This window comes from Scyliorhinus torazame, chromosome 1 (genome assembly GCF_047496885.1).
Source record: "Scyliorhinus torazame isolate Kashiwa2021f chromosome 1, sScyTor2.1, whole genome shotgun sequence".
Lineage (NCBI taxonomy): Eukaryota > Metazoa > Chordata > Chondrichthyes > Carcharhiniformes > Scyliorhinidae > Scyliorhinus > Scyliorhinus torazame.
In genome coordinates this window covers 61,968,474-61,995,614 of record NC_092707.1, presented here as the reverse complement: position 1 = coordinate 61,995,614, position 27,141 = coordinate 61,968,474, and the positions used below count along the sequence as shown (strand labels likewise).

Genomic DNA, 27,141 nt, shown 5'->3' with positions numbered 1-27,141 from the left:
TGGAAGCCTTTTTCATATCATTTGAGTAGGTATCTAAACAAATGAAATGGCCACAGGACATGTGGGTGTTACTGATTCAAACAAAGCTGGTAGGTAGAGCTAGTGAAGTGTTTGCATCACTACCGGAGGAGGTATCTGGAACGTATGAGGAGATGAAGAAATCCATCTTAAGTGCATATGAGCTAGTGCCTGAAGCTTACAGACAAAGGTTTAGAAATATAAGGAAAGAATTTGGTCAAACATACATGGAGTTTGAAAGGTTCAAACAGAGTAATTTTGATAGGTGGATAAGGGCTTTGAAAATTGACCAAACGTATGAAGCTCTCAGAGAAATTATACTTTTGGAGGAGTTTAAAAATTCAATTCCTGATGTAGTGAGAACTCATGTGGAAGAACAGAGGGTTAAAACTGTGAGATTAGCAGCGGAAATGGCAGATGATTATGAATTAGTTCATAAATAAAAGATTGGTTTCCGACATCAGTTTCAGCCGGTGAGGGATAGAAACTGAGGACATGAGAAAAAGTGGTAAAGGTGATCTGATAGGAGACAATAAAGAGAGTGTACCTCAGATTAAAAAAGAAATCCAGGAGGGTGGAAAAGAAATGAAAAGTTTCAAATGTTTTCACTGTAATAAACTAGGCCATGTAAAGTCAGTGTCGGTGGTTGAAGAAAAGCACTGGGAAGGCTGATGTGGAAAAACAGGATAAGACGGTGGGGTTTGTTAGAGTGGTAAAGGAAAGCCCAAGGGAAGCAAAGGAGGTGCAAACGATTGTACAGCCTGTTCAAGAAGTAATGGTTAAGAAGGTGCCAGATGTCTTTAAAGAATTTACTTGTGTGGGTAAAGTTTACTCATGTGTATCAGGAGGAGCAGGTAAAGAAGTCACAATTTGAAGAGATACAGGGGCTAGTCAATCTTTAATGGTAAGAGATGAGGAATTGTGTAGTTTGGGAAGAATGTTGCCAGAAAAGGTGGTGATGGGTGGAATTCAGGGTGAGAGGAGTAGCGTTCCATTATATAAGGTAAGGTTGGAAAGTCCAGTGAAGAGTGGTGAAGTGGTAGTAGGAGTAATAGATAAACAATCTTGTCCAGGAATACAGTTTATCTTGGGTAATGATATAGCTGGACGCAGGTGGGAGTGATGCCTACTGTGGTTGATAAGCCAGTGGAAAATCAGTCAACTGAAGTGTTAAAGGACGAATATCATGGGATTTATCCGGATTGTGTAGTAACAAGGTCGCAAAGTCACAGGTTAAGACAAGAGGAGAAATCAAAGAGTGAAGATGAAGTTGAAGTGCAATTATCCGAAACGATTTTTGATCAGATGGTTGAAAAAGAACAAGAACAGGTGGAGGATGAGGCGGATATTTTTAGTTCAGGAAAATTGGCGCAGTTACAACAGAAAGATATAGAAATAAAATGGATATATCAGAAAGAGGAATCTGAGAGTATACCAGAGTGTTATTACCGTAAAAATGTCTTGATGAGAAAATGGAGACCTGTACATATGCAGGCGGATGAAAAGTGGGCAGAAGTTCATCAAATAGTATTGCCGGTAGGGTATAGAAAGGAGGTGTTGCGAATTGCACATGAGGTACCAGTGGGAGGTCATTTGCAAATAAGGAAAACTCCAGCTAAAATCCAGAAACATTTTTATTGGCCTGGACTACATAAAGATGTAGTTAAATTTTGTCAATCATGTCACACATGTTAAGTGATAGGGAAACCTCAAGCAGTGATAAAACCAGCACCCTTAATACCCATTCCAGTATTTGAGGAACCTTTTACAAGGGTCCTTATCGATTGTGTAGGACCACTTCCTAAAACAAAAAGTGGGAATCAATATCTTTTGACTGTAATGGATGTATCTACTAGGTTTCCAGAGGCCATTCCAGTACGTAATATTACAGCTAAAAGGATTGTGGAGGAGTTACATAAATTCTTTACCAGATATGGACTACCCACAGAAATTCAATCGGATCAAGGAACAAATTTTATTTCAAAGTTATTCAAAGAAGTTATGGTTAGCTTAGGAATAAAACAATTTAAATCAACTGCATACCATCCAGAATCGCAGGGAGCGTTAGAAAGGTGGCATCAGACATTAAAGACAATGTTGAGGGCGTATTGTCAAGATTATCCAGAGGATTGGGATAAAGGAATCCCATTCGTATTGTTTGCAATTAGGGATGCACCTAATGAGTCGACCAAATTTAGTCCTTTTGAACTAATTTTTGGTCATGAGGTAAGAGGACCACTTAAATTGATTAAGGAAAAATTGATGAGTGTGAAATCGGAAATTACACTATTGGATTACGTGTCAAATTTTAGGGAACGATTAAATAGAGCAGGTGAATTGGCTAGACAACATTTGAAAGTTGCACAAAATGTGATGAAATGGGTAGCGGACAAGAAATCCAAAGTTGGTAGTTTTGCCAGTGGGGATAAAGTTTTAGTGTTGTTACCAGTGGTAGGTGAACCTTTAAAAGCTAGGTTTTGTGGACCGTATCAGATTGAAAGGAAATTAAGTGAGGTGAATTATGTGGTAAAAACACCAGATAGAAGGAAGACTCACCGAGTGTGTCATGTGAATATGCTTAAAAGGTACTTTGAAAGGGAAGGAGAGAAAAAGGAGGTTTTAATGATTCTAACTCAGTGACGAATCAAATCCAGATGACTGTGAATTTGACATACCTCAAATTAAATTGGAAAATGAGGATGTTCTTAAAAATTGGGATGAATTGTTAAGTTACCTTCCAGAGGAAAAACGAACTGACCTGAAAGAGGTATTGATATCACATGGGCAAGTTTGTAGATAAATTGGGAAGTACTAAAATGGCTATACATGATGTAGATGTGGGAAATGCTGTTCCTATCAAACAACATCCATATAGACATAATCCTTCAAAATTGGCACAGATTAACAAAGAGATTGAGAGTATGCTGAAGAATGGCATAATTGAAGTGGGTTGCAGCCAATGGAGCTCACCCATAGTGATGGTACTAAACCAGACGGTACCCAATGGTTGTGTGTGGACTATCGAAAGGTGAATGCAGTTACAAGAACGGACTCTTATCCAATCCCATGTTTGAAGGATTGCATTGAGAAAGTGGGACAATCTGCTTTTATTTCCAACTTCCCGACATGGAAAGAACATTTAAAACATCGTATGGGGTTCTTCGATCAACTTCAGGAGGCGGGTTTGGTGATGAACCTAGCCAAAAGTGAATTTGGAGAAGCCCGAATCACTTTCCTTGCGGAGTTTCCGATACTCTCAAGACGAAGGGAAATAATGCGATCTCCTAGCATGGGTGGTCCCAGAGGATTGGAAAGTAGCAAACGTGACACCACTGTTTAAAAAAGGAGGTCGGCAGAAAGCGGGTAATTATAGGCCGGTAAGCTTAACTTCGGTTGTAGGGAAAATGCTGAAATCTATCATTGAGGAAATAGCGGGGCACCTGGAGGGCAATTGTCCCATTAGGCAGACGCAGCATGGGTTCACAAAGGGTAGGTCGTGTCTGACTAATTTGGTCGAATTTTTTGAGGAAGTTACCAGTGCAGTAGATAACGGGGAGCCAATGGATGTGGTATATCTGGATTTCCAGAAAGCTTTTGACAAGGTGCCACACAAAAGGTTGCTGCATAAACTAAAGATGCATGGCATTGAGGGTAAAGTGGTAGCATGGGTAGAGGATTGGTTAACTAACAGAAAGCAGAGAGTGGGGATAAATGGGTGTTTCTCTGGTTGGCAACCTGTAACTAGTGGGGTCCCTCAAGGATCAGTGTTGGGCCCGCAGTTGTTCACAATTTACCTAGACGATTTGGAGTTGGGGACCAAGTGCAATGTGGCAAAGTTTGCAGACGACACTAAGATGAGTGGTAAAGCAAAAAGTGCAGAGGATACCGGAAGTCTGCAGAAGGATTTGGATAGGTTAGGTGAATGGGCTAGGGTCTGGCAGATGGAATTCAATGTTGCCAAGTGTGAGGCTATCCATTTTGGGAGGAATAACAGCAGAATGGATTATTATTTAAACGGTAAGATGTTAAAACATGCTGCTGTGCAGAGGGACCTGGGTGTGCTGGTGCACGAGTCGCAAAAAGTTGGTGTGCAGGTGCAACAGGTGATTAAGAAGGCTAATCGAGTTTTGTCTTTCATTTCTAGAGGGATGGAGTTCAAGACTAGGGAGGTTATGCTGCAATTGTATAAGGTGTTGGTGAGGCCACATCTGGAGTAGTGTGTTCAGTTTTGGTCTCCTTACCTGAGAAAGGACATATTGGCACTGGAAGGAGTGCAGAGGAGATTCACTCGGTTGATCCCAGAGTTGAGGGGATTAGATTATAACGAGAGGTTGAGTAGACTAGGACTGTACTCATTGGAGTTTAGAAGGATGCGGGGGGATCTTATTGAAACATATAAAATTATGAAGGGAATAGATAGGATAGATGCGGGCAGGTTGTTTCCACTGGTCGGGGAAAGCAGAACTCGGGGGCATAGCCTCAAAATAAGGGGAAGTAGATTTTGGACCGAGTTTAGGAGGAACTTCTTCACCCAAAGGGTTGAGAATCTATGGAATTCCTTGCCCAGTGAAGCAGTAGAGGCTCCTTCTTTAAACGTTTTTAAGAAAAAGATAGATACCTTTCTAAAGAATAAAGGGATTCGGGGATATGGTGTACGGGCCGGAGAGTGGAGCAGAGTCCACAAAGATCAGCCATGATCTCATTGAATGGCGAAGCAGGCTCGAGGGGCCAGATGGCCTACTCCTGTTCCTAGTTCTTATGTTCTTATTATGAATGAATTTGATCGAACAGTTGTGCAAATGTTTTGTGGCGTGATTACTCCACTGATGGAATTGCTGAAGAAACGTAAAAAATTTCAATGGACAGCGGACTTTCAACAGGCATTTGACTGCCTGAAAGCTGTGATCACCAATGCTCCCGAATTGGAGAATTGCAAGGGACTCTGTGGTCAGATTGAACTAAAGTATCTGATTCTAAAGAGGAATGCCGAGGAGTAGAGGAATGGATGGATCGTGCAGAGACTTTGTTCAAAGAGACTGTCAATTGAGAAGGTTTTCGGTTGGAGGAAGAACAAAGAAAAATGGACTATATTATTATACCTGTTTGCGTGTTGTTTTTTTAAAACGAAAAGGTATATTTACTGTGTACATTTCTTAGTGGATGGTGCTAAAGTGAAAAATGAAACCATCGTGAAGTCGATGGGTTTTTTTTTCTTGGGGGAGGTGTCATGTGAGAGTACCTTTAAAACATGGATGTTTAAGCAATGTTCCTTTAAGAAAACAGTGATGTCAGAGAGTGGGTGGAGCTGAGGTCAGGTCAGCCATTTTGCAGTTTAGTTTTGCAGTTTTGAAAAGAGTTTGGGAGTGTCTGTGTTTGCAGTGAGCTGGATCTCTGCCATGAAAGACTATCTCTGGATCATTTGGGTGATTTAAACTCATAATAGTAAAGCCTTTAACCTGATGTGATTCCGTTTAAAGGTGTTAAGTCTCTTGGAAGTTTGAACGAACATTATGAGGAATTATTTACTGTTGCAATATTTTCTGAGTTATCTTTGAAGTAAGGGGTGTTAAGAGATCCAATGTTTATTCAAGATGTTAAGTTGAGTTCATGGAATAAACATTGTTTTGTGTTTAAAAACCCACGTGTCCATAATTGTAATCCCACGCCTAGGGAACAAGCCGTGTGCTAGGAAAAACAACAAATACATTAAAGGGAGAGGTTGGTTGAACTCCATGATACATTTTGGGGGAGGGAGCAAAAAATGAGACTAGCAGCTAACATAAATGGGAATCCCATGGTCTTCTATAAGCATGTAAATAATAAAAGGGTGGTAAAGGAAAGAGTCAGACTGATTAAGGATAAAAGAGGAAGCTTGTATGTGGAGGCAGAAGAGGTAACGGGGGTAATAAACGAGTACTTTGCATCAGTCTTTACAAAGGAAGAGGTTGGGCGCTTGGTGGCACTGCTGCCTCACAGCTCTAGGGACCCAGGTTTAATTATGGCCTCCGGTAATTGTGAGGAGTTTGCACTTTCTCCTGTGTCCGCATGCTCCGGTTTCCTCCCACAGTCCAAAGATGTGCAGGTTAGGTGAACTGGCAATGCAAAATTTCCCTTTGTGTCCAAAAGGTTAATAGAGTTACGGGGAGAGGGTGGAGGCATTGGCTTAAGTAGGAAGCTCTTTTCAAGGGCCAGTGCAGACTCGATGGGCCGAACAGCCTCCTCCGCACCGTAGGGATTCTATAATATCCTACCCAAGCTGTGGCGAGAGAGGACATAACTGGTACACTCAAATACTTTACAATTGGGAAAGTGGTGGTGTTAGAAAGGCTATATTTACTTAAAATTGATAAGGTACCAGGACCGGATCAGATGCATCCAAGGATGCTGAAGGAGGCAAAAGTGGAAATTTCAAAGGCACTGGTAACAATCTACCAGTCTTACTTCAACACAGGGATGGTCCCGGAGGATTGGAGAATTGCAAATGTTGTACGCTTGTTCAAAAAAGGGTGCAAGGATAATGCCGGCAACTACAGACCAGTGAGTTTGACTTCAGTGGTAGGGAAACTTCCAGAAATTAGTTTGGGACAAAATTAATAGTAACTTAGACACGCGCAGGATAATTAGGGAAAGCCAACATGGATTCATGAAGGGAAAATCATGTTTAAATAAATTGGAGTTTTTTGAGGCGTCAACAGAGAAGTTTAATAAGAGCAATGCTGATAGGTATATAGATTTTCAAAAGGCATTTCATATGGTGCCACACAAGACTTGAGCAACATTGTAGCTCATGGAATAAACAGGAAAGTAGGCACTCGGATAGGAAATTGGCTAGTGACAGGAGAGTAGTGATAAAGAGTTGTTTTTCAGAGGAAGGTTTGTAGTGAAGTTCCCCAGAGGTCAGTGGTGAGACCCTTGCTCTTCCTGACATATAAATTAATGACCTCGAGACTGTGGTGTGCAGGGCATGATTTTAAAATTTGCGGATGATACAAAGATTGGAAATATTGTGATTAGAATAGTCGTGAACTTCAAAAGGACTTAAATATAATAGTGGATTGGGCAGTTGAAGTTCAATGCAGAGAAGTGCGAGTTGATTCATTTTGGCATGAATAATGTGGAGAGACAGTATAAAATAATGGGGATAAAGGGGTCTTTTTCAGGATGGCAGCCGATGATTAGTGGTATGCCTCAGGGATCGGTGCTGGGACAACTTTTCATTAATGATCTGGAAGAAGGAACTGAAGGCACTATTGCTAAGTTTGCAGATGATACGAAGATCTGTAGAGGCACAAGTAGTATTGCGGAAGTCGGCGGGCTGCAGAAGGACTTGGGCAGGCTAGGAGAGTGGGCAAAGAAGTGGCAGATGGAATACAATGTGGAAAAGTGTGAAGTTATGCACTTTGGAAGGAGGAATGGAGGCATACACTATTTTCTAAACGGGAAAATGTTAGGAAATCGAAGCACAAAGAGACTTGGGAGTCCTAGTTCAAGATTCTCTTAAGGTTAACGTGGTGGTTCAGTTGGCAGTTGGGAAGGCAAATGCAATGTTAGCATTCATGTCGAAAGGGCTAGAGTACAAGACCAGGGATGTATTTCTGAGGCTGTAGGCTTTGGTCAGACCCCATTTTGAGCTCCGTATCCAAGGAAGGATGTGCTGGCCTTGGAAAGGGTACAGAGGAGGTCACAAGAATGATCCCTGGAATGAAGAGCTTGTTATATGACGAACAGTTGAGGACTCTGGGTCTGTACTTGTTGGAGTTTAGAAGGATGAGGGGGGGATCTTATTGAAACTTACAGGATGCTGCGAGGCCTGGATAGAGTGGGTGTGGAGAGGATGTTTCCACTTGTAGGAAAAACTAGAACCAGAGGACAATCTCAGATTAAAGGGACGATCCTTTAAAACAGAGATGAGGAGGGATTTCTTCAGCCAGAGGGTGGTGAATCTGTGGAACTCATTGCCGCAGAAGGCTGTTGAGGCCAAATCACCAAGTGTCTTTAAGAGACAGATAGATAGGTTCTTGATTAATAAGGGGATCAGGGGTTATGGGGAGAATGAAGGAGAATGGGGATGAGAAAAATATCAGCCATGATTGAATGGTGAAGCAGACTTGATGGGTCAAGTGGCTTAATTCTGCTCCTATGTCTTATGGTCTTAAAAGGGAAAAATCCTTAAGGGTACCTTTGTGTATAAGCACATAAATGATTGAAGGTGGCAGGGAATGTTGGGAGAGCAGTTAATAAACCATATGGTACCCTTTGTTTTATTATTAGGAGCATTGAATACAAGAGTAAGGAGGTTTTGTTGAACTTGTATAAAACACTAATTGGGCCTCATCTGGAGTACTGCATCCTGTGTGCGCCATACTGGAGGATGGATGTGAAGACATTGGAGAACATACAGAGGAAATTCACAAGAATGATTCCAGGGATAATGAGCTATGAGGATAGATTGGAAAGGTTGGGCCGGTTGTACTTGGAGAAAAGTCTGAGAGGAAACTTGACAGTGGTATTGAAGATCCTGACTGAATGGACAGGGTAAATAGTGAGAAATTGTTTCTCTCAAGAGTACATCAAGAGCTAGAGAGCACAGATTCAAAATGATGGGCAAAAAGAGTAGAAATTATAAAAGAAAAATGTTTTTTCACCCAGAGGGTGGTTGGAGCCTGGGGCAAACCTCCTGAAAGGGTGTTGGAGGCCGATTTGATTGTGATATTCAAAATTGAATTGTAATGCTATCTGAAAAGGATGTGCAAAGTTACGAGGATAAGGCATGGGAGTGGAATTAGGTTGAATGTTCTTTCAGAATCAGTGCAACTTGATGGGCTGAATGATCACCTTCTGCACCTCGGAAATTCTGTGAATCTGGTCACTGATTCCATTGTTGCTTGTGGGAGCTTGCTGTGTGCCTGTTTGGCTTCCCACATTAACACTGACTGCTGTTCAGAAGTATTTCACTTCAAAAGCACTTGAGGCTGCTCTGTCACGAAAGGCACTGTATGAACAAAATGAGACAGACAATTTTGTATTTAACTTGCCACTTTGCCTTGGATCCTGGGCTTTTGCTTTCTGACCAGACTATCATGTGCCTTTGTCAAAAACCTTGCTAAAATCCATACAGGTTACTTCAAACATGACCTCCATGACACTGGTCATCGCTGCAAAAATTTCAAATCAAGTTTGCCAGACAAAACCAACATTTAACAAATCCATGCTGACAGTGCTGGCTTAACCCTTGCTTTCGTAAATGACAATTCATACTGCTCCTCAGAATTTGTTCCAATAATTTGCACACCACCAAGGTTAGACGGATTGGCCCATACTTAATCTGTCCTTTCCTCCCTTAGAACATAGAATACACAGTGCCATTATTGAAACTTACAGGATGCTGCGAGGCCTGGATAGAGTGGGCGTGGAGAGGATGTTTCCACTTGAAGGAGGCCATTCGGCCCATCGAGTCTGCACTGACCCACTTAAGCCCTCACCTCCACCCTATCCCCAACCCAATAACTCCTCCTAACCTTTTTTTTTGGACACTAAAGGGCAATTTTAGCATGGCCAATCCACGTAACCTGCATGTCTTTGCACTGTGGGAGGAAACCGGAGCACCCGGAGGAAACCCATGCAGACACGGGGAGAACGTGCAGACTCCGCACAGTGACCCAGCGGGGAATTGAACCTGGAACCCTGGCGCTGTGAAGCCACAGTGCTAACCACAAAGCTACAGTGCTGTCCTTCTTAAAGAACAGTCCAAATATGAGCAACCATCCAGTCTTCCACCACCAAACCTGTAGCCAAAGATTAGAAAATGATGGCCAGAACCTCTGCTACTTCCTCACTTGTTCTCTTCAGAAGCTAAGATAAGTCTCATCCAGGAGTGGTGATTTATCCAATTTCAAAGAGACTCAACTCTAACATTTCCTCTCTGTATTTATCCCATCCAATATTTCACACTCTTCTTCAGGACATTCTGCATCGCGCCCTCCCCCCTCTTTTTGCAAAGAGGGACGCAAGGTATACATCAAAAATCATGCCATTGCCACCGCCATACACAGGTTACTTTTTTGATCTGTAATGGGCATATTCTTTCCTTAGTCATGCTTGAAGCAAGATGAGAAAATACTGTATTTATGCTGTACTTTTCCATAGCCTCAGAACTTCCTAAGCTCTTTAAAACCCAACAAAGTACTTAAGTGTAGACGCTGTTCTAATGTAAAAGTGTGACAGCTAATTTTGTGCATTGCAAGCCCCCACAAATAGCAATAAGAACGACCAAATAACGTGTTTTTAGTGAGGTGATAATGGGATTAGCAGGACACTGGGGAGGACTCTCCTTTTAAAAATCGTGAGATCAGAAATTTTATTTCCACCGAAGGCACTAGTTTAAGATCTGATTCAAAGCAGTGCAGCATTCCTTAAAATAATCTTTATTGTCACAAGTAGGCTTACATTAACACTGCAATGAAGTGACTGTGAAAAACCCCTAGTCACCACATTCCGGCGCTGTTCGGGTACAGAGGGAGAATTCAGGATGTCCACATTACCTAACAGCAAGTCTTTCAGGACTTGTGGGAGGAAGCCGGAGCACTAGGAGGAAACCCATGCAGACACAGAGAGAACGTGCAGATTCCACACAGACAGTGACCCAAGCCAGGAATCGAACCTGGAACCCAGGTGCGGTAAAGTAACAGTGCTAACCACGGTGCTACCGTGCTGGGACTGCAATGGGGCATCAGCCTCGACTTATGTATTCAAAGTCTAGGCTGATGCCCTCACACGAGGCAAGTTCACAATATAGATCCAAAAGAGAAAATGCTGGAAAATCTCAAGCATGTCTGGTAGCATCTATAGGGATTGAAAAGAGCTAACATTTCAAGTCCAGATGACCCTTTGTCAAAGCTTTGTTGAGCTTTGACAAAGGCAAAGAGTCACCTGGACTCAAAACGTTAGCTCTTTTCTCTCCCTACAGATGCTGCCAGACCTGCTGAGATTTTCCAGCATTTTCTCTTTTGGTTCCAGATTCCAGCATCCGTAGTAATTTGCTTTTTTTTTTTCATAATATAGAACCTGACACAGGATCAGATCAAACTTGTGGGTCCTGAGGCTGGATGAGTGGGTTGCAGGTCTGGACAAATACTACAACCCTGATTTAACACAGGTACAGATATTCTCAGGCTCAGCCACACATCATACATGGAGTTCATGAAACAAACCTAGAAGAAAACACTCCAGAATTTCAGGCCCAAGTACTAAACTAATGTTTAACCCAGAAGCAATGCTGCACAACATCACAAGTGCTGATTCATCTTTGTTTTCCCCAAGTGCAAGACATAATCTTGAAATCATGAATTTGTCCATCCAAAATGCAGATCTTAAGCCATTTGATTCATTGAATAAACAAAGTGTCCCTCTTGCTGTTTGTATGCAAGGAAGTTGGAACATATGACAAATAAGTTGAGCACATGACAATCATAAGATTAGTGCATTCAAAAAAACTTCCCCAAAATCCTGTCCTTAATACCCGCTGGAAATTATCTGATGGCTTTAGGCTGAATGCAGCAACAGATAAGATAATGTTGGAAAATCACAGGCTCCGTATTAAAAATATTCAATTATTTTCAAGTAGAACAAGATTCTGAATTAAAATAAAATTGGTAACTTCTTTTTGATTACCTTCAGTCAAGTGATTGATTCTTTATGACAGCACAGCAATTATAGTTTGGACTGGGATAGTAGTGAAAACTTCATTTATCCAGTGTCTTAATATAATTAAACGCCCCGCAGGAGCATTATCAAACAAAGTCTGACACCAAGTTACACAAGGAGGTATTAGGAGAGGTAGGTCTAATACAGGTAGGGAATATACAGTGAATGGTGGAACCCAAGAGTATTGACAGTCAGAGAGATCGAGGTGTACAGGTTCACAGGTCACTGAAAGGGGCAACACAGATGGAGAAGGTAATCAAGAAGGCATACGGCAAGCTTGCCTTCATTGGCCGGGGCATAGAGTATAAAAATTGGCAAGTCATGTTGCAGCTGTATAGAACCTTAGTTAGGCCACACTTGGGAGTATAGTGTTCAATTCTGGTCGCCACACTACCAGAAGGATGTGGAGGCTTTAGAGAGGGTGCAGAAGAGATTTGCAGGATGTTGCCCAGTATGGAGGGCATTAGCTATGAGGAGCGGTTGAATAAACTTGGTTTGTTCTCACTGGAACGAAGGAGGTTGAGGGGCGACCTGATAGAAGTCTACAAAATTATGAGGGGCATAGACAGAGTGGATAGTCAGAGGTTTTTCCCCAGGGTAGAGGGGTCAATTACTAGGGAGCATAGGTTTAAGGTGCGAGGGGCAAGGTTTAGAGGAGATGTGCGAGGCAAGTTTTTTTTTTTTTTTTTTTTTTACACAGAGGATAATGTGTGCCTCGAACTCGCTGCCTGAGGTGGTGGTGGAAGCAGGGACGATAGTGATGTTTAAGGGGCATCTTAACAAATACATGAATAGGATGGGAATAGAGGGATACGGAACCCAGAAGTGTAGAAGATTTTAGTTTAGACGTGCAGCATGGTCAGCGCAGGCTTGGAGGGCTGAAGGGCCTGTCCTGTGCTGTACTTTTCTTTGTTCTAAAGGGGGTGGTTGGTGTGTGTGTGTGTGGGGGCCTCAAGAGGAGAAGTTTAGGGAGGGAAGTCAAGAGCTTTGAACGCTGCCTGAGGTGGTGGTGGAAGCAGGGACGATAGTGATGTTTAAGGGGCATCTTAACAAATACATGAATAGGATGGGAATAGAGGGATACGGAACCCAGAAGTGTAGAAGATTTTAGTTTAGACGTGCAGCATGGTCAGCGCAGGCTTGGAGGGCTGAAGGGCCTGTCCTGTGCTGTACTTTTCTTTGTTCTAAAGGGGGTGGTTGGTGTGTGTGTGTGTGGGGGCCTCAAGAGGAGAAGTTTAGGGAGGGAAGTCAAGAGCTTTGAACGAAGGCTGGTGAAAGCATGCGGTCTTTAAAAATGAGGTGTACAAGAATCCAAAATTGGATGAACACTCTGATGTCAAGAGGGCTGTCGAGGTAACAGAGGTGTCCTTGTCGAAGAATTCTTGACCAAAGAAATGATTTAAGCAAGTTGTGAACCCAATTTCAGGTCAATGCGCATGTCCCAGCAAAACAACACTCTTTTTAGCTTCAGGCTCCAAACAAAAGGCATTTCCTGAAAACAAGGTTCTTCAACTTGGGGGGGGGGGGGGGGGGACACTGCATTCTACAAGGTCAACAAGTCTGTAATTGAAGTCAACATTAATATAAGCAATTTGTAACAGAGTTCTTTCCGTCATCTGTCTGATTCTGCATTGAACATTACTTTCATTTGCAAAAAACTACAACATTCCACAAATGCCATAGTTAGAAATGCATTGGCAAATGCAGCTAACAATGATATTAATGGCGTCACTTCAATCTTCTTTTGAAGAAGTTACAACGCAAATAGATAGGATGCCACTACTGAAGCATTTTGCAATGTGGACAACTTATGGGCGACACAGTAGCTAGCAATGGTTAGCACTGTGGCTTCACAGCACCAGGGACTTGGGTTCAATTCCCGGCTTGAGTCATTGTCTGTGAGAAGTATATACGTTCTCCCTGTCTGCGTAGGTTTCCTTCGGGTGCTCCGGTTTCCTCCTAATACTCTCCTCCCGAAACACGTGCTTCTTAGGTGAATTGGACATTCTTAATTCTCCCAGTGTACCCAAAGAAGCGCCTACGTGTGATGACGAGGGGATTTTCACAGCAACTTCATTGCAGTGTTAATGTAAGCCTACTTGTGACACCAATAACTCCAGAAAACTATACCGTACCTGATCAGCGCCAAAAGGAGTTATATTTGCCTTCACAGACCCTACACCAAGGGCGACGAGCACCAGTCCCGAATAGATGGCTGGTGTGCAATAACTATTCCGGCCAAGTGAACAAGCGCTGGAGCTGTTATTAATACACTGGGGGTCCAGGATAGGGTAGAGTTCCAGCTCTCCACAGAGGTGGCGGCGGGACCGGTCCCATGAAATGAAAGGGAAGATCATCATGCCGGCCAGGTAGAGGACCATACTCAGGAGGATGGTGGGGAACCTGCCCAGGCAGGCGTCGGCCAGCCAGCCTCCGAACGGCGAGATGAAGTAACTGATGCCCATGAAAAGCAGCAGAGTCTGGCCCGACTGCGGCCCCAGCCAGTCGTACGGCTCGCTGTTGAGGAAAAGCACCAGGCCGCAGGTGATGCCGTAAAACGCCACCCTTTCCAGGGACTCGGTGAGCAGCACAGCGGCGCAGGCCAGCCGCCTGCCCTGGAAGGCTGAAGCCGGCTGCTTGGCGGCCGCTCGGCTGTCCGGCAGCAGGGGGGTCCTTTCATCATCCTGACCGCCCTCCATCGCCGCGGTGAAAACTTTTGACTTCTTACTGAACTCCGTGATCGCCGGAGCTTCACCCCTGCCCGCCGGCGGTTAGGCCGACGTTTCAAAAAAAACACATCGTCATGAGCAGCAAACCCTGCCGACACGCTGGCCGCAGACACAGGGCTGGACTGGGCCAGGGGCCGGCCTGGGAGGTCACCACCTCCCCGCCTGGCAACCGTGACCAGCCCAACCTGCCTTCGCACTGCGTCTATTGGTCAGGACCTCACACTCTGCGCCTATTGGCCAGCCGCGCCACCCCTTCTCTCTAAACCGATTGGCCGAAACCTCTCGCTCTACGTCCATTGGTCAAGCTCTGCCCCGCCCTCCACACCTGGCACTGCGCCGATTGGTCGGGACCGCATCCAGTGACCAATCAGCGACCACCTCACTCGCTCTACGTCTATTGATGGAACCCCGAAGAGGTTAACCCAATCAACCGGCAGCTCAGCAGAGGCCCGAGCTCTGATTGGGTGGCCGGGCTGCCAATCCCATCGGCTGGCTGAAGTTGTGGGGAGGGCGGGGAGGGGGCCCGAATTGGTTGATTGACTCTGGTTCCTATTTGTTCTCAAGCCAATGTGGTGGTGGGGCTGGCAGGCTGAGCTTGCTGCCTGGTTACCCGCCGAAATTGGAAAGCTGCCCGGGGTGGGTGGGACGGGGGCGGGCAGCTGGGCTCTAGGCCTCGAGCCTGGGCTGACAGTTGATGTGGTGCCAGTGATTGGCTGGGGTAGGTTAATTCTGCCTGCGTGGCCTCAGTCAGTAGCTCGGGATGAAATTACTCTTTCTCGCCTGCCTTAGTCCCCCGACTGGGAACAGGACCACAGCTCAAAGAATAAGGTGAGGCTCACTGACGGCCAGAGTCCCTTTCAGGGAACAGGGGATACCTGAGGTAGGGAGCTAGTGGCTGGCACCCGAAGAGGATTTTTTTTAATGCTGGAACATGTCTAGGGCCAGTCACCCAACCATGACTGGCTTCCTCTACAGAATCCAACTTGGATATACTTTATATGTCACTTAATATGTAGGAATTTCTAAATACTATACATTCTGACCCTTTTCTGTATTTCCCTTCAGAACTGACTGGAGAACAAAGCCGTTGTCATCCATGACCATATTGTGGACAATTTAATTTGACATCATGGCTGGATTGATTGGTTTATTGGCACATGTACAGAAGTACGGTGAAAAGTATTTTTCTGCAGCCAAGGGAACGTACATAGACAAAAGAATTATCAACGAAGTACATTGACGCATAAGTAATTGGTTACAGTGCGGAGCAAAGGCCAAACAAAGCAAATACATGAGCAGCATAGGGTGTCATGATTAGTGTTCTTAGAGCGAACAGATCAGTCCAAGGGAGAGTCGTTGAGTCTAGTTGCTGTGGGAAAGAAGCTGTTCCTATCTCTGGGTGTGCGGGTCTTCAGACTTCTGTATCTTCTGCCTGATGGAAGGGTCTGGGGAGGGGCCTCTGACAATACTGTCTGCCTTCCTGAGGCAACAGGAGGTGTAGACAAAATCAGTGGGAGGGTGACAAGCTTGTGATGCGTTGGGCTGAGTTCACCACGCTCTGCAGTTTCTTGCGATCTTGGGCCGAGCAGTTGCCATACCAAGCTGTAATGCAGCCGGATAGGATGCTCTCTATGGTACATCTGTAGAAGTTTGTGAGAGTCAATGCAGACAGGCCGAATTTCTTTCGCTTCTGTAGGAAGTAGAAACGTTGGGCTTTCTTGACTGTTGCATCAACATGAGTGGACGAGAACAGACTGTTGGTGATGGTGACCCCCAGGAACTTAAAGATGTTGATCATCTTCGCTTTGGAGCCATTGATGTAGACGGGGGGTTGTGCTACACTTCCTGAAGTCGATGATCAGTTCTTTGATCTTGCCGACATTCAGAGGTTGTTTTTGGCATGCCATGCAACCAAGTGACCTATCTCCCTTTTTTAGTCTGATTCATCATTGTTTGAGATACGACCCACCACAGTCGTATCATCCCCAAACGTGTAGATCAAATTGGAGTTAAATCTTGCCATACAGCCGTGTGTGTGGGAGTACTAAATATATTGACTAAATATTTGACTAAAAGTTGCTGCTTACTGAATCCTCCTTGCCCCCATTGCTGGGATACGTGGCCTTGATCACAAAACCACACTTTGGTCTCTTGCTCCCTCGCCCTGTCTGCCTGTACGTTGGCACAATTTCCCCCACTAAACACTTCATCTCACTTACCTGTTGCACCTCTCCAAAATTCTTGTTCTTCACTGCACCGCCCTCTCATTTTTTTTCATTGCAGTATACTTGTTTCTTTCCTCCCTCAGTCCCAGCGCTCCTCATTCTCTGGCTTAGAACATAGAACATTACAGCGCAGTACAGGCCCTTTGGCCCTCGATGTTGCGCCGACCTCTGAAACCACGCTAAAGCCCATCTACACTATTCCCTTATCGTCCATATGTCTATCCAATGACCATTTGAATGTCCTTCGTGTTGGCGAGTCCACTACTGTTGCAGGCAGGGCATTCCACACGTTTACTACTCTCTGAGTAAAGAACCTACCTCTGACATCTGTCTTATATCTATCTCCCCTCAATTTAAAGCTATGTCCCCTCGTGCTAGACATCACCATCCGATGAAGAACGCTCTCACTGTCCACCCGATCCAATCCTCTGATCATCTGGTATGCCTCAATTAAGTCACCTCTTAACCTTCTCTTTAACGAAAACAGCCTCAAGTCCCTCAGCCTTTCCTCATAAGATCTTCCCTCCATACCAGGCAACATTCTGGTAAATCTCCTCTGCAACCTTTCCAATGCTTCCACATCCTTCCTATAATGCGGCGACCAGAATTGCACGCAATACTCCAAATGCGGCCGCACCAGAGTTTTGTACAGCTGCAACATGACCTCATGGCTCCGAAACTCAATCCCTCAACCAATAAAAGGTAACACACCGTACGCCTTCTTAACAACCCTCTCAACCTGGCTGGCAACTTTCAGGGATCTATGTACATGGGCACCGAGATCTCTCTGCTCATCCACACTACCAAGAATCTTAACATTAGCCCAGTACTCTGTCTTCCTGTTATTCCTTCCAAAATGAATCACCTCACACTTTTCTGCATTAAACTCCATTTGCCACCTCTCAGCCCAACGCTGCAGCTTTTCTATGTCCCTCTGTAACTTGTAACATCTTTCCGCACTGTCCACAACTCCACTGACTTTAGTGTCATCTGCAAATTTACTCACCCATCCTTCTATGCCCTCCTCCAGGTCATTTATATAAATGACAAACAGCAGTGGCCCCAAAACAGATCCTTGTGGTACACCACTAGGAGGAACTGGACTCCAGTCTGAACATTTCCCATCAACCACCACCCTTTGTCTTCCAGCTTGCCAATTTCTGATCCAAACTGCTAAATCACCCAGAATCCCATGCCTCCGTATTTTCTGCAGTAGCCTACCATGGGGAACCTTATCAAACGCTTTACTGAAATCCATATACACCACTTCAACTGCTTTACCCTCATCCACCTGTTTGGTCACCTTCTCAAAGAACTCAAGGTTGGTGAGGCACGACCTACCCTTCACAAAACCGTGTTGACTATTTCTAATCAAATTATTCCTTTCCAGATGATTATACATCCTATCGCCTATCAACCTTTCCAAGATTTAGTCCGCAACAGAAGTAAGGCTCACTGGTCTATAGTTACCGGGGTTGTCTCTACTCCCCTTCTTGAACAAGGGGACAACATTTGCTATCCTCCAGTCTTTTGGCACTATTCCTGTTGACAAAGATGACTTAAAGATCAAAGCCAAAGGCTCAGCAATCTTCTCCCTAGCTTCCCAGAGAATCCTAGGATAAATCCCATCCGGCCCAGGGGACTTATCTATTTTCACACTTTCCAGAATCGCTAACACCTCCTTCTGAACCTCAAGCCCTTCTAGTCTAGTAGCCTGAATCTCAGTATTCTCCTCACAACATTGTCTTTTTCCTGTGTGAATACTGACGAAAAATATTAATTTAGCACCCCTCCTATCTCCTCGGACTCCACGCACAACTTCCCACTACTGTCCTTGACTGACCCTACTCTTACCCTAGTCATTCTTTTATTCCTAACATATCTATAGAAAGCTTTAGGGTTATCCTTGATCCTACCTGCCAAAGACTTCTCATGTCCCCTCCTGGCTCTTCTTAGCTCTCTCTTTAGGTCCTTCCTAGCTAACTTGTAACTCTCGAGCGCCCTAACTGAAACTTCATGTCTCATCTTCACATAAGCCGCCTCCTTCCTCTTGATCAGTGTTTCGGCTGCTTTAGTAAACCACGGTTCCCTTGCTTGACCACTTCCTCCCGGCCTGACAGGTACATACTTATCAAAGACACGCAGTAGCTGTTCCTTGAACAAGCTCCACATTTCCATTGTGCCCATCCCCTGCAGTTTTCCTCTCCATCCGATGCATCCTAAGTATTGCCTCATCGCATCATAATTGCCTTTCCCCACATATAACTCTTGCCCTGCAGTATATACCTATCCCTTTCCATCACTAAAGTAAACGTAATTGAATTGTGGTCACTATCACCAAAGTGCTCACCTACCTCCAAATCTAACACCTGTCCTGGTTCATTACCCACTACCAAATCCAATATGGCCTCGCCTCTCGTTGGCCTATCTACATACTGTGTCAGGAAACCCTCCTGCACACATTGGACAAAACGGACTCATCTAAAGTACTCGAACTATCGCGTTTCCAGTCAATATTTGGAAAGTTAAAGTCCCCCATAACAACTACCCTGTTGCTTTCGCTCCTACCCAGAATCATCGTTGGAATCCTTTCCTCTACATGCTCTTTCCAAGAGCCGGTGCAGACTCGATGGGCCGAATGGCCTCCTTCTGCACTGTAAATTCTATGATAATCTCTGGAACTTTTCGGAGGCCTATAGAAAACCCCTAACAGGGTGACCTCTCCTTTCCTGTTTCTAACCTCAGCCCATACTACCTCAGTAGACGAGTCCTCATCAAAAGTCCTTTCTGCCACCGTAATACTGTCCTTGACTAACAATGCTACCCCTCCCCCTCTTTTACCACCTTCCCTGAGCTTACTGAAATATCTAAACTCCGGCACCTGCAACAACCATCCCTGTCCCTGCTCTATCCATGTCTCCGAAATGGCCACAACATCGAAGTCCCAGGTACCAACCCATGCCGCAAGTTCACCCACCTTATTCCGGATGCTCCTGGCATTGAAGAAGACACACTTTAAACCACCTTCCTGCCTGCCGGTACTCTCCTGCAACTTTGAAACCTTACTCATGACCTCACTACTCTCAACCTCCTGTATACTGGAGCTACAATTCAGGTTCCCAAGCCCCTGCTGAACTAGTTTAAACCCTCCCGAAGAGCATTAGCAAATTTCCCCCGCAGGATATTGGTACCCCTCTGGTCCAGGTGTAGACCATCCCGTTTGTAGAGGTACCACCGACCCCAGAATGAGCCCCAATTATCCAGAAATCTGAAACCCTCCCTCCTGCACCATCCCTGTAGCCACATGTTCAACTTCTCTCTATTTTAACTTGTCTTGCCTTCTCTTCCAATTTGGCTGCTGTCTCTAATGTCTTCACCTCTGTAAATGAATATGTTAAGTAAAAGTGGGAATTTAATCACGGGACTTCCTTCAGGCTGAGGTGAATATATTATATTTCTAATATTCACACCTATTATGAAAGGAATGGTATATTCATTGCCTTGTCATCACCCAAGACCCTTCTACCCCATCATCGTGATCACAGACAAGATGACTTCCTTGCATCTCACCATTTGGATCACACTACCAACTTAACTTCATTCTGTATCTACCTGAGGAAGAACTTCCCTAACTTTCCGAATGCATTTCAAAACTTGCAACTGTGCGTGCATTTGTTTAAATTCATTCATGGGATGTGGGGTGGGTCACTGGTAAATTTAGCGCCTGTCCCCGTTACTCATGAGATGCTTGTGGTGACTCTCACAGTGCTGTTATATAGAGCGTATGAGGATTTTTACCCAGTGACAAAACAGCAGTAACATTATATTTCCAAGTCTGGATGGTGTCCGAACTGGAGGGGAACTTGGAGGTGATAGTGTTCCAGGCTGCACCTTCCAAACCTGCAATCCCAGTACCTAGAGGGACAAGTGCTACATATGTATGGGAATATCACCACCTGCAAGTTCCCCTCTGAGCCACACACCATCCTAAGTTGGAATTATATTGTCGTTTCTTCATTATTGTTGAATCAAAATCCTGGAAGACCCATGCTATGGATGAACCAACACCACGTGGACTGCAGTGTTTCAAGAAGGCAACACACCATCCCCTTCTTGAGGGCAATAATAATAATCATCTTTATTGTCACAAGTAGGCTTATATTAACACTGCAATAAAGTTACTGTGAAAAACCCCTATCCGCGACAATCCGGCGCCTGTTCGGGTGCACAGAGGGAGAATTCAGAAGTCCAAATTACCTAACAGCAAGTCTTTCGGGACTTGTGGGAGGAAACCGGAGCATCCGGAGGAAATCCACGCAGACACTGGGAGAATGTGCAGTCTCCACACAGACAGTGATCCAAGCTGGGAATTGAACCGGGGACCCTGGAGCTGTGAAGCAATAGTGCTACCCACTGTGCGACCATGCTGCCCTGATGCCATGCTGCAACTGGGGATGGGCAATAAATGCTAGCAACGCACAAATCCTGTGAGCGAATAAATATATCTTTTAACCAGCACGTGCTACCTTTTCCCTTCTAGATGGTACAGGTCATGAGTTTGGAAGATGTTGTTGAAGAAGTTTTGGTGAGGTGATGCTGTGCCTCATAAAGGATGCACACTGCAGCCATGGTGCACCACTGGTGTAGGGATTATGTTAAAGCAGATTGCTTTGCTCTGGATGATGTTGAGCTTCTTGAGTATTGTTGGAACTATACTCATCCTGGCAAATGGAAAGTATTTAATCATACCTCTGACTTTTAGCTTGTCGATAATTGAAAGGCTTTGAGGAATCAGTAGGTGAATCACTTGCTGAAAATATCTAGTTTCTGACCTACCCTTGTAGCTATGTTAATTATATAGCTGGTCCAGTTAAACGGCTGGTCAATGATAATGCCCAGGACGTTGATGATGGAGGAATTGACAAAGATAATGCAGTTGAATGTCATGATTAGGTTTTTTGTTTGAGAGAGAATTTGTGTGGCTTGCCTTATTTGCCGCTGATCTGAACTTGCTACATGCAGGCACAGATGACTTCATTATCAGAGGAGTTGCGAATGGAACTGAACACTAATCATCAACGAACATACCACTTCTGATCTTGTGATGGAGGGAAGATCATTGATGAAGTGGCTGAAGATGGTTGTGCTATGACACTGGCCTGAGGAACTCCTGAAGTGATGTCCTTGTGTTGAGATGATTGGCCTTCAGTAACCGCCAACTACCTTCCATATAATTTCAGCCAGTGGAATATTTTCCCCCTCATTACAGTTGATTTCAGTTTCACAAGACTTTCTTGATGCCACACTCGTTTAAATGTTGCCATAATATGAAGGACAGTCACTCTCACCTTACCTCTTGAGTTCAGCTCTTCTGCCCTAGTTTGGACCAAGGCAATAAAAAGGTCTCGAGCCAGCTGAGCCTGGCAGAACCCAAATTATGCATCGACAAGTTGGTTATTTGATGAATAAGGGCTCTTAATAGCACTACTGATAACCTCGTCCATCACTTTGAGAGGAGGACGATGGGGCAATAAGTGGCATGATATATCCAATCCTGCCTTTTTGTGAATAGGGCATACCTAAGCGATGTGCCACTTTGTTAGATAGATGCTAGTGTTGTAGCTGTACTGGAACAGGTTGGCTCAAGGAACATCTCGTTCTGTAATGCAAATCTTTATTACAGCCGGGATGCTGTCTGGTCCCCAGAGACTTTGCTGTGTCCAGCATGCTCAGCTTTTTCTAATATCACTTGGCGTGTATTGAATTAGCTATAGACTGGCATCTGTAATGTTGGAGACCTCAGTGGGAGGCAGAAATGGATCAGCCAGTCTGCGTTTCCAGCCAAAGATGGTTGAAAATTTATCTTTGTCTTTTGCACTCTCTTGTTGAGCTCTGCCATCATTCTGGATGTGATGTTCATGTTTCACCTCTTGTCCTTTTACTGTCAACATATGCAAGGTTTTGTGGCAGGACTACAGAACTTTGATCTGATGCTTTGGTTGTGTGATGACTTCGCGAGTCCACTGTTCAACACACATCTAGTCCTGTGTTGTAGCTTCACCAGCTTGGCACTTCATTTTTGGTTATGCATGGTGCTGCTTCTGGCATGCTCTTGTCCACTGCTCATTGAGCGAGGCTTGATTCTTTGGCTTGGTGGTAATATAGATTGAGAGATATGTCACAAATTGTATTGTTTTACAGTTCTGCTGCTGATGGCCCATGATACCTTTTCAACCCTTTATTCACCGTAAAGCCGCCATGTCTCAATCATTTCAGTCACCTTTCATCTTTGTCTTTGCCCCCAGTAGCCACTCTTTCTCTTTCCTACCCTGGTTATTTCCCTTGGTATGGTCCCTATCTTGACTATCTTTGTAATTACTGCCCCATTTCCAACCTCCATTTTCTCCTAGATTTCCTGAATGTGCGGTCACCTCCCAACTTTGTGCTCAACTTTCCTGCAACTTCATGTTTCAATGGCCTCACTTAGTTTTGTGCCTGCACTGAAACGGCCCGAATCATTGACATCTTCCTGGTCTGTCACTGTGGTGTGCTAACCTTCCTTGGCCTTCTTGGCCACTCTTCAGCCTTTGACGTGGTCAAACATGTTATTCTCCACCATGGTGCCTCTATTTTCTAGCTGAACAGGAACTGTCTTTACTTCATTCCACTCTTACCTATACAATTGTGGCCAGAGCATCTTGAGAAATGGGATCTCATTCCACCTCTGCACCATTATCTCTGGAATTGCCCAACAATCTATCCTTAATCATCTCCTATCCTTTACCTATACACTGCTATTTATAATTCAAAGCTGTGGCATCGGGTTTCACATGTACACTGACAACACCCAGCTCCATCTCGCCATCACTGCTCGAGCTTTCTGCTGCCTCTCAATTGTCAACTTGCTAATCCAAACCTGGTCCTGGATGGGCCACAATTGCCTCTAGTTAGACATTGGGAAAAGAAAAACCATTGTCATCCAAATCCCATCATGCCCCCTCCCCCCTTCCCAATATCTGTAACTACCTCCAGCTCTATTATCCTCCAAGAACTCTGCTCCTCCAACTCTTAAGATTTCCCCAGGCCTCCTTTACTTCACTATTGAAGGCCATGCATTGAGCCGTCCAGGCCCAAAGCTCTGGAATTCTGTTCTTTTCTCCTGTCCACCTCACTCAGCTCCTTCAAGACCTTCCTTTAAAACCAGCTGCACCGATCCAGCTTTTTGTTATCCCTCCTAATATCTATTTTGGTTTGCTGTCACTTTTGTTTATAATGCTCCGCCAAAACAACTGGAGATCCTGTAAATGCAGGGTATTATAGTTTTAATCATTCTAGATAACACCAAGGGCAGATTGATTTTCAATGGCAGTACAGTGTTTCACATCTGGCTGTCCTAAAAAACAGAATTTTCTGAAAACTGGACATTTTTAGCATTTTGCCTTGCACCAATTTTAATTGAGTAAAATACAAAATATTTAAATTACCTGGACAATTCAGCTGGGCGCTGCATTGGTGCATTGGCATGATGGGCTCCGGAGTAGCTATCCCCTTTGCCACTTGCATGCCAGTCTCTTCCTGTGCTCCGAGCGACCCTTGACCTCACCTGACCCGGTTTAGCCCCAAACCACTTGACCCGAAACCCAGCAAGGTCTGAAATCTGACACGGCCTGGCTCCTGAGGTTGCCAGTTTTGAGATTGTATACCTGTATATTTCTCCTAGCTGTTTTTTTTTTAAAAATGCTTCTGACAGTTAAGCAGAGATTTGACTTGGGTGAATGTTGAATATCGCACAGAAAGAAACATGTTCCTATTCCTATGGACAGGTCACTTCACAGCAGGGTGTCAATGTTCTACACCTGAATTTAGGGAACCTTGCATTTTACACTTACACTCGAGAATTAAAATTCTGATCATAAACCATTCAAAAACCTGAAATTACAATTGTCCTTAGCGTCAAAATGTATTGCCAGATCGTTGATCTAACCCTAGAGAATTATACTGCTTCATCTCTATGCTGTCCAGCTAATGGTCAAAAAGGTAGGTTTTAAGGAGCCTCTTAAAAGAGACAAGGGAGGCTCAGGAAAGGAGTTTCAGCGCTTAGCAACTGAAATTACAGCCACTAAAAATGTAATGGTTAAAATCAGGGATGTTTAAGTAGTCAGAAGTAGAGAATTGCAGATATATCTGAGGGTTGGCCAGCTGAAGGAGATTACAGAGTAAGGGAGGACAGGCCATGGAGGGATTACAAACAAGGGTGAACGTTTTAAAATTGAGGCCTTGCTTAACTGGCAGCCAACACAACTCAGCGAGTACAAGGGTGATAGGTAAATTGAACTCGGTACAAGTTAATATTAGGGGCTGCAGAATTTTTGATGACCTCAAGTTTATGGAGGACAGAGATTCATAAGGAAGGCACTGAAATAGTCAAGTATTGATATAATAAAGGCATGGTTGAGGGTTTCAGCAATGGATGAACTGAGGTGGGCAAAGTCAGCCAACGTTATGAAGATAGAAATAGGTGATGGGCCACTGATATGCAAGCGTGGTCATCTCTGGGTCAAATATGACACCTAGGCTGTGAACGGTCTGGTTCAGCCTCAGACAGTTGCTAGGGAGAGGGTTAGAATTGGTGGGCAGGGAGAAGTTTGTAACCAGGACCAGGCTTGGTCTCCCGAGTATTTAGTTGAAGAATATTTCTGCTCATGCACTACCTGATATCAGACAAGCAGTCTGATGGTTGAAAGACAGTGGACGGGTTGAGAGGTGAAGGTGAGATAGAGCTGGGTGTGTCATAATGTTGAAACCAATGCGATGCTTTGAAGTGATGACACTGAGGGCAGCAATGTAGACAGGAAACAGGAGTGGGCCAATGATATATCCTTGGGGAAACACCACAGAGGTAACTGCAGCAGGAAGAGAAACCATTGTAGATGATTCTGTGGCTATGATTAGATAAGAATGAAACTAGGCAAGTACAATGCCAGCCAGTTGTTTGATGGTAAAGAAACACTGGCGGTGAATGGTGCAGTCAACTGTGTCATAGGACAGAGGAGGCTATTCAGCCAACAAACCTGCACCAGTTCACTCCAAGATTAATCTTGTAAATACGGTTCCTTCCCCATAACATAATCAAAAAAATCTTGACAGTGCAGAAGGTGGCCATTTGGCCCATGAAGTCTGCACCAACCCTCTGAAAGAGCACCCTACCTCGGCCCAATCCCTGTAATCTCACCTAGGAGCAATTTAGCATAACCAATCCACCTAAGCTGAACATCTTTGGACTGGGAGGAAACCATTACAGATACGGGAAGAATGTGCAAACTCTACACAAATAGTCACCCAAGGCCTGAATCAAACCCGGGTCTCTGGCGCTGTGAGGTAGCAGTGCTAACCATTGTGCCACCATGCCGTCCAATATTTTCTCTAAATATTCATCGGATTCCCTTTTGCAGGGAACTATTCCATCTGTATACACGCCCCTATCAGGCAGTGCATTTTGACTCCTAAACCCTTGTTGCTTTAATTTCTCCTTGTTCTGTTGTACAAGACTTGGGAGACAAATGTTCAAGTTAGGAGCAGTGAGAATCAATCGGCAACATTGCAACTTTGACAAGATAAATCAGGGCAAGATAGGAAATAGGGGGGAAAAGGCTGACAGTCAAGCATCATCCAATTGGGCGATGTGTCTTTTAGAAAGCATGGATCACCAGGATGGATGTGATGGCTGACTAATGGCTGGAGTGTGAGGGCAAGTCATGATGAAACCTCCAGGATCCATTGAATCACAATTAGCAACCAATCCATCAAACAGTACAGCACACCTGCAGTCATGCCCTCTGACTGTGTAGTGCAGCATTCCCTCAACTGTCCCTCCAACAGTGAAGCGCTCCCTCAGTCCTGTTAGTCTGGTAGTGAAGTGCTCCCTCAGTACTGTACCTCCAGTAATGCAGCGCTCACTCAATATTGTCCTTCCAGAAATGCAGTGCTCCCTCAGTACTGTTCCTCCAGCAGTGGGGCACACCCTCCGTAATGTCCCTCCAGTAATGCAGTGCTTCCTCAGTACTGTCCCTCCAGCAGTGAAGCACTCCCTCAGTACTGTCCCCTCAATACTGTCCCTCATGTAGTGTAGCGCTCCCTCAGTACTATTCCTCTAGTAGTTCAGCGCTCCCTCAGTATTGCCCCTCCAGTAGTGCAGCGCTCCCTGAGTAATGTCCCTCCAGTAATGCAGTGCTCCCTCAGTACTGTCCCTCCAGCAGTGGAGCAGTCCCTCAGTACACTCCCTCTGGCAGTGGAGCAGTCCCTCAGTACAATCCCTCCAGCAGTGGAGCAGTCCCTCAGTACATTCCCTCCGGCAGTGGAGCAGTCCCTCAGTACAATCCCTCCAGCAGTGGCGCACTCCCTCAGTACAATCCCTCCAGCAGTGGAGCAGTCCCTCAGTACTGACCCTTGGTTATAGGTGGGTCAAG

General features: G+C 44.7%; 2 protein-coding genes across 3 annotated transcripts in view; one reads left to right on the top strand and one right to left on the bottom strand.

Annotated features, from left to right (window-relative positions):
* Window positions 1-14,637, bottom strand: part of slc15a4 (solute carrier family 15 member 4) — a 138,231-nt gene extending 123,594 nt beyond the window's left edge. Inside the window, exon 1 of the mRNA XM_072495770.1 lies at window positions 13,857-14,637. Within this exon, the coding sequence (XP_072351871.1) occupies window positions 13,857-14,420 (564 nt within the window). The 5' untranslated portion in view covers window positions 14,421-14,637. The remainder of the gene's footprint in view (window positions 1-13,856) is intronic.
* A 474-nt stretch (window positions 14,638-15,111) lies between these two features.
* The window catches only part of glt1d1 (glycosyltransferase 1 domain containing 1), a 123,553-nt gene continuing 111,523 nt past the window's right edge, over window positions 15,112-27,141 (top strand). For both annotated transcript variants that reach the window (XM_072495755.1, XM_072495746.1), the window contains exon 1: window positions 15,112-15,278. In XM_072495755.1, coding sequence (XP_072351856.1) covers window positions 15,211-15,278 — 68 coding nt within the window. In that variant the 5' untranslated portion in view covers window positions 15,112-15,210. The remainder of the gene's footprint in view (window positions 15,279-27,141) is intronic.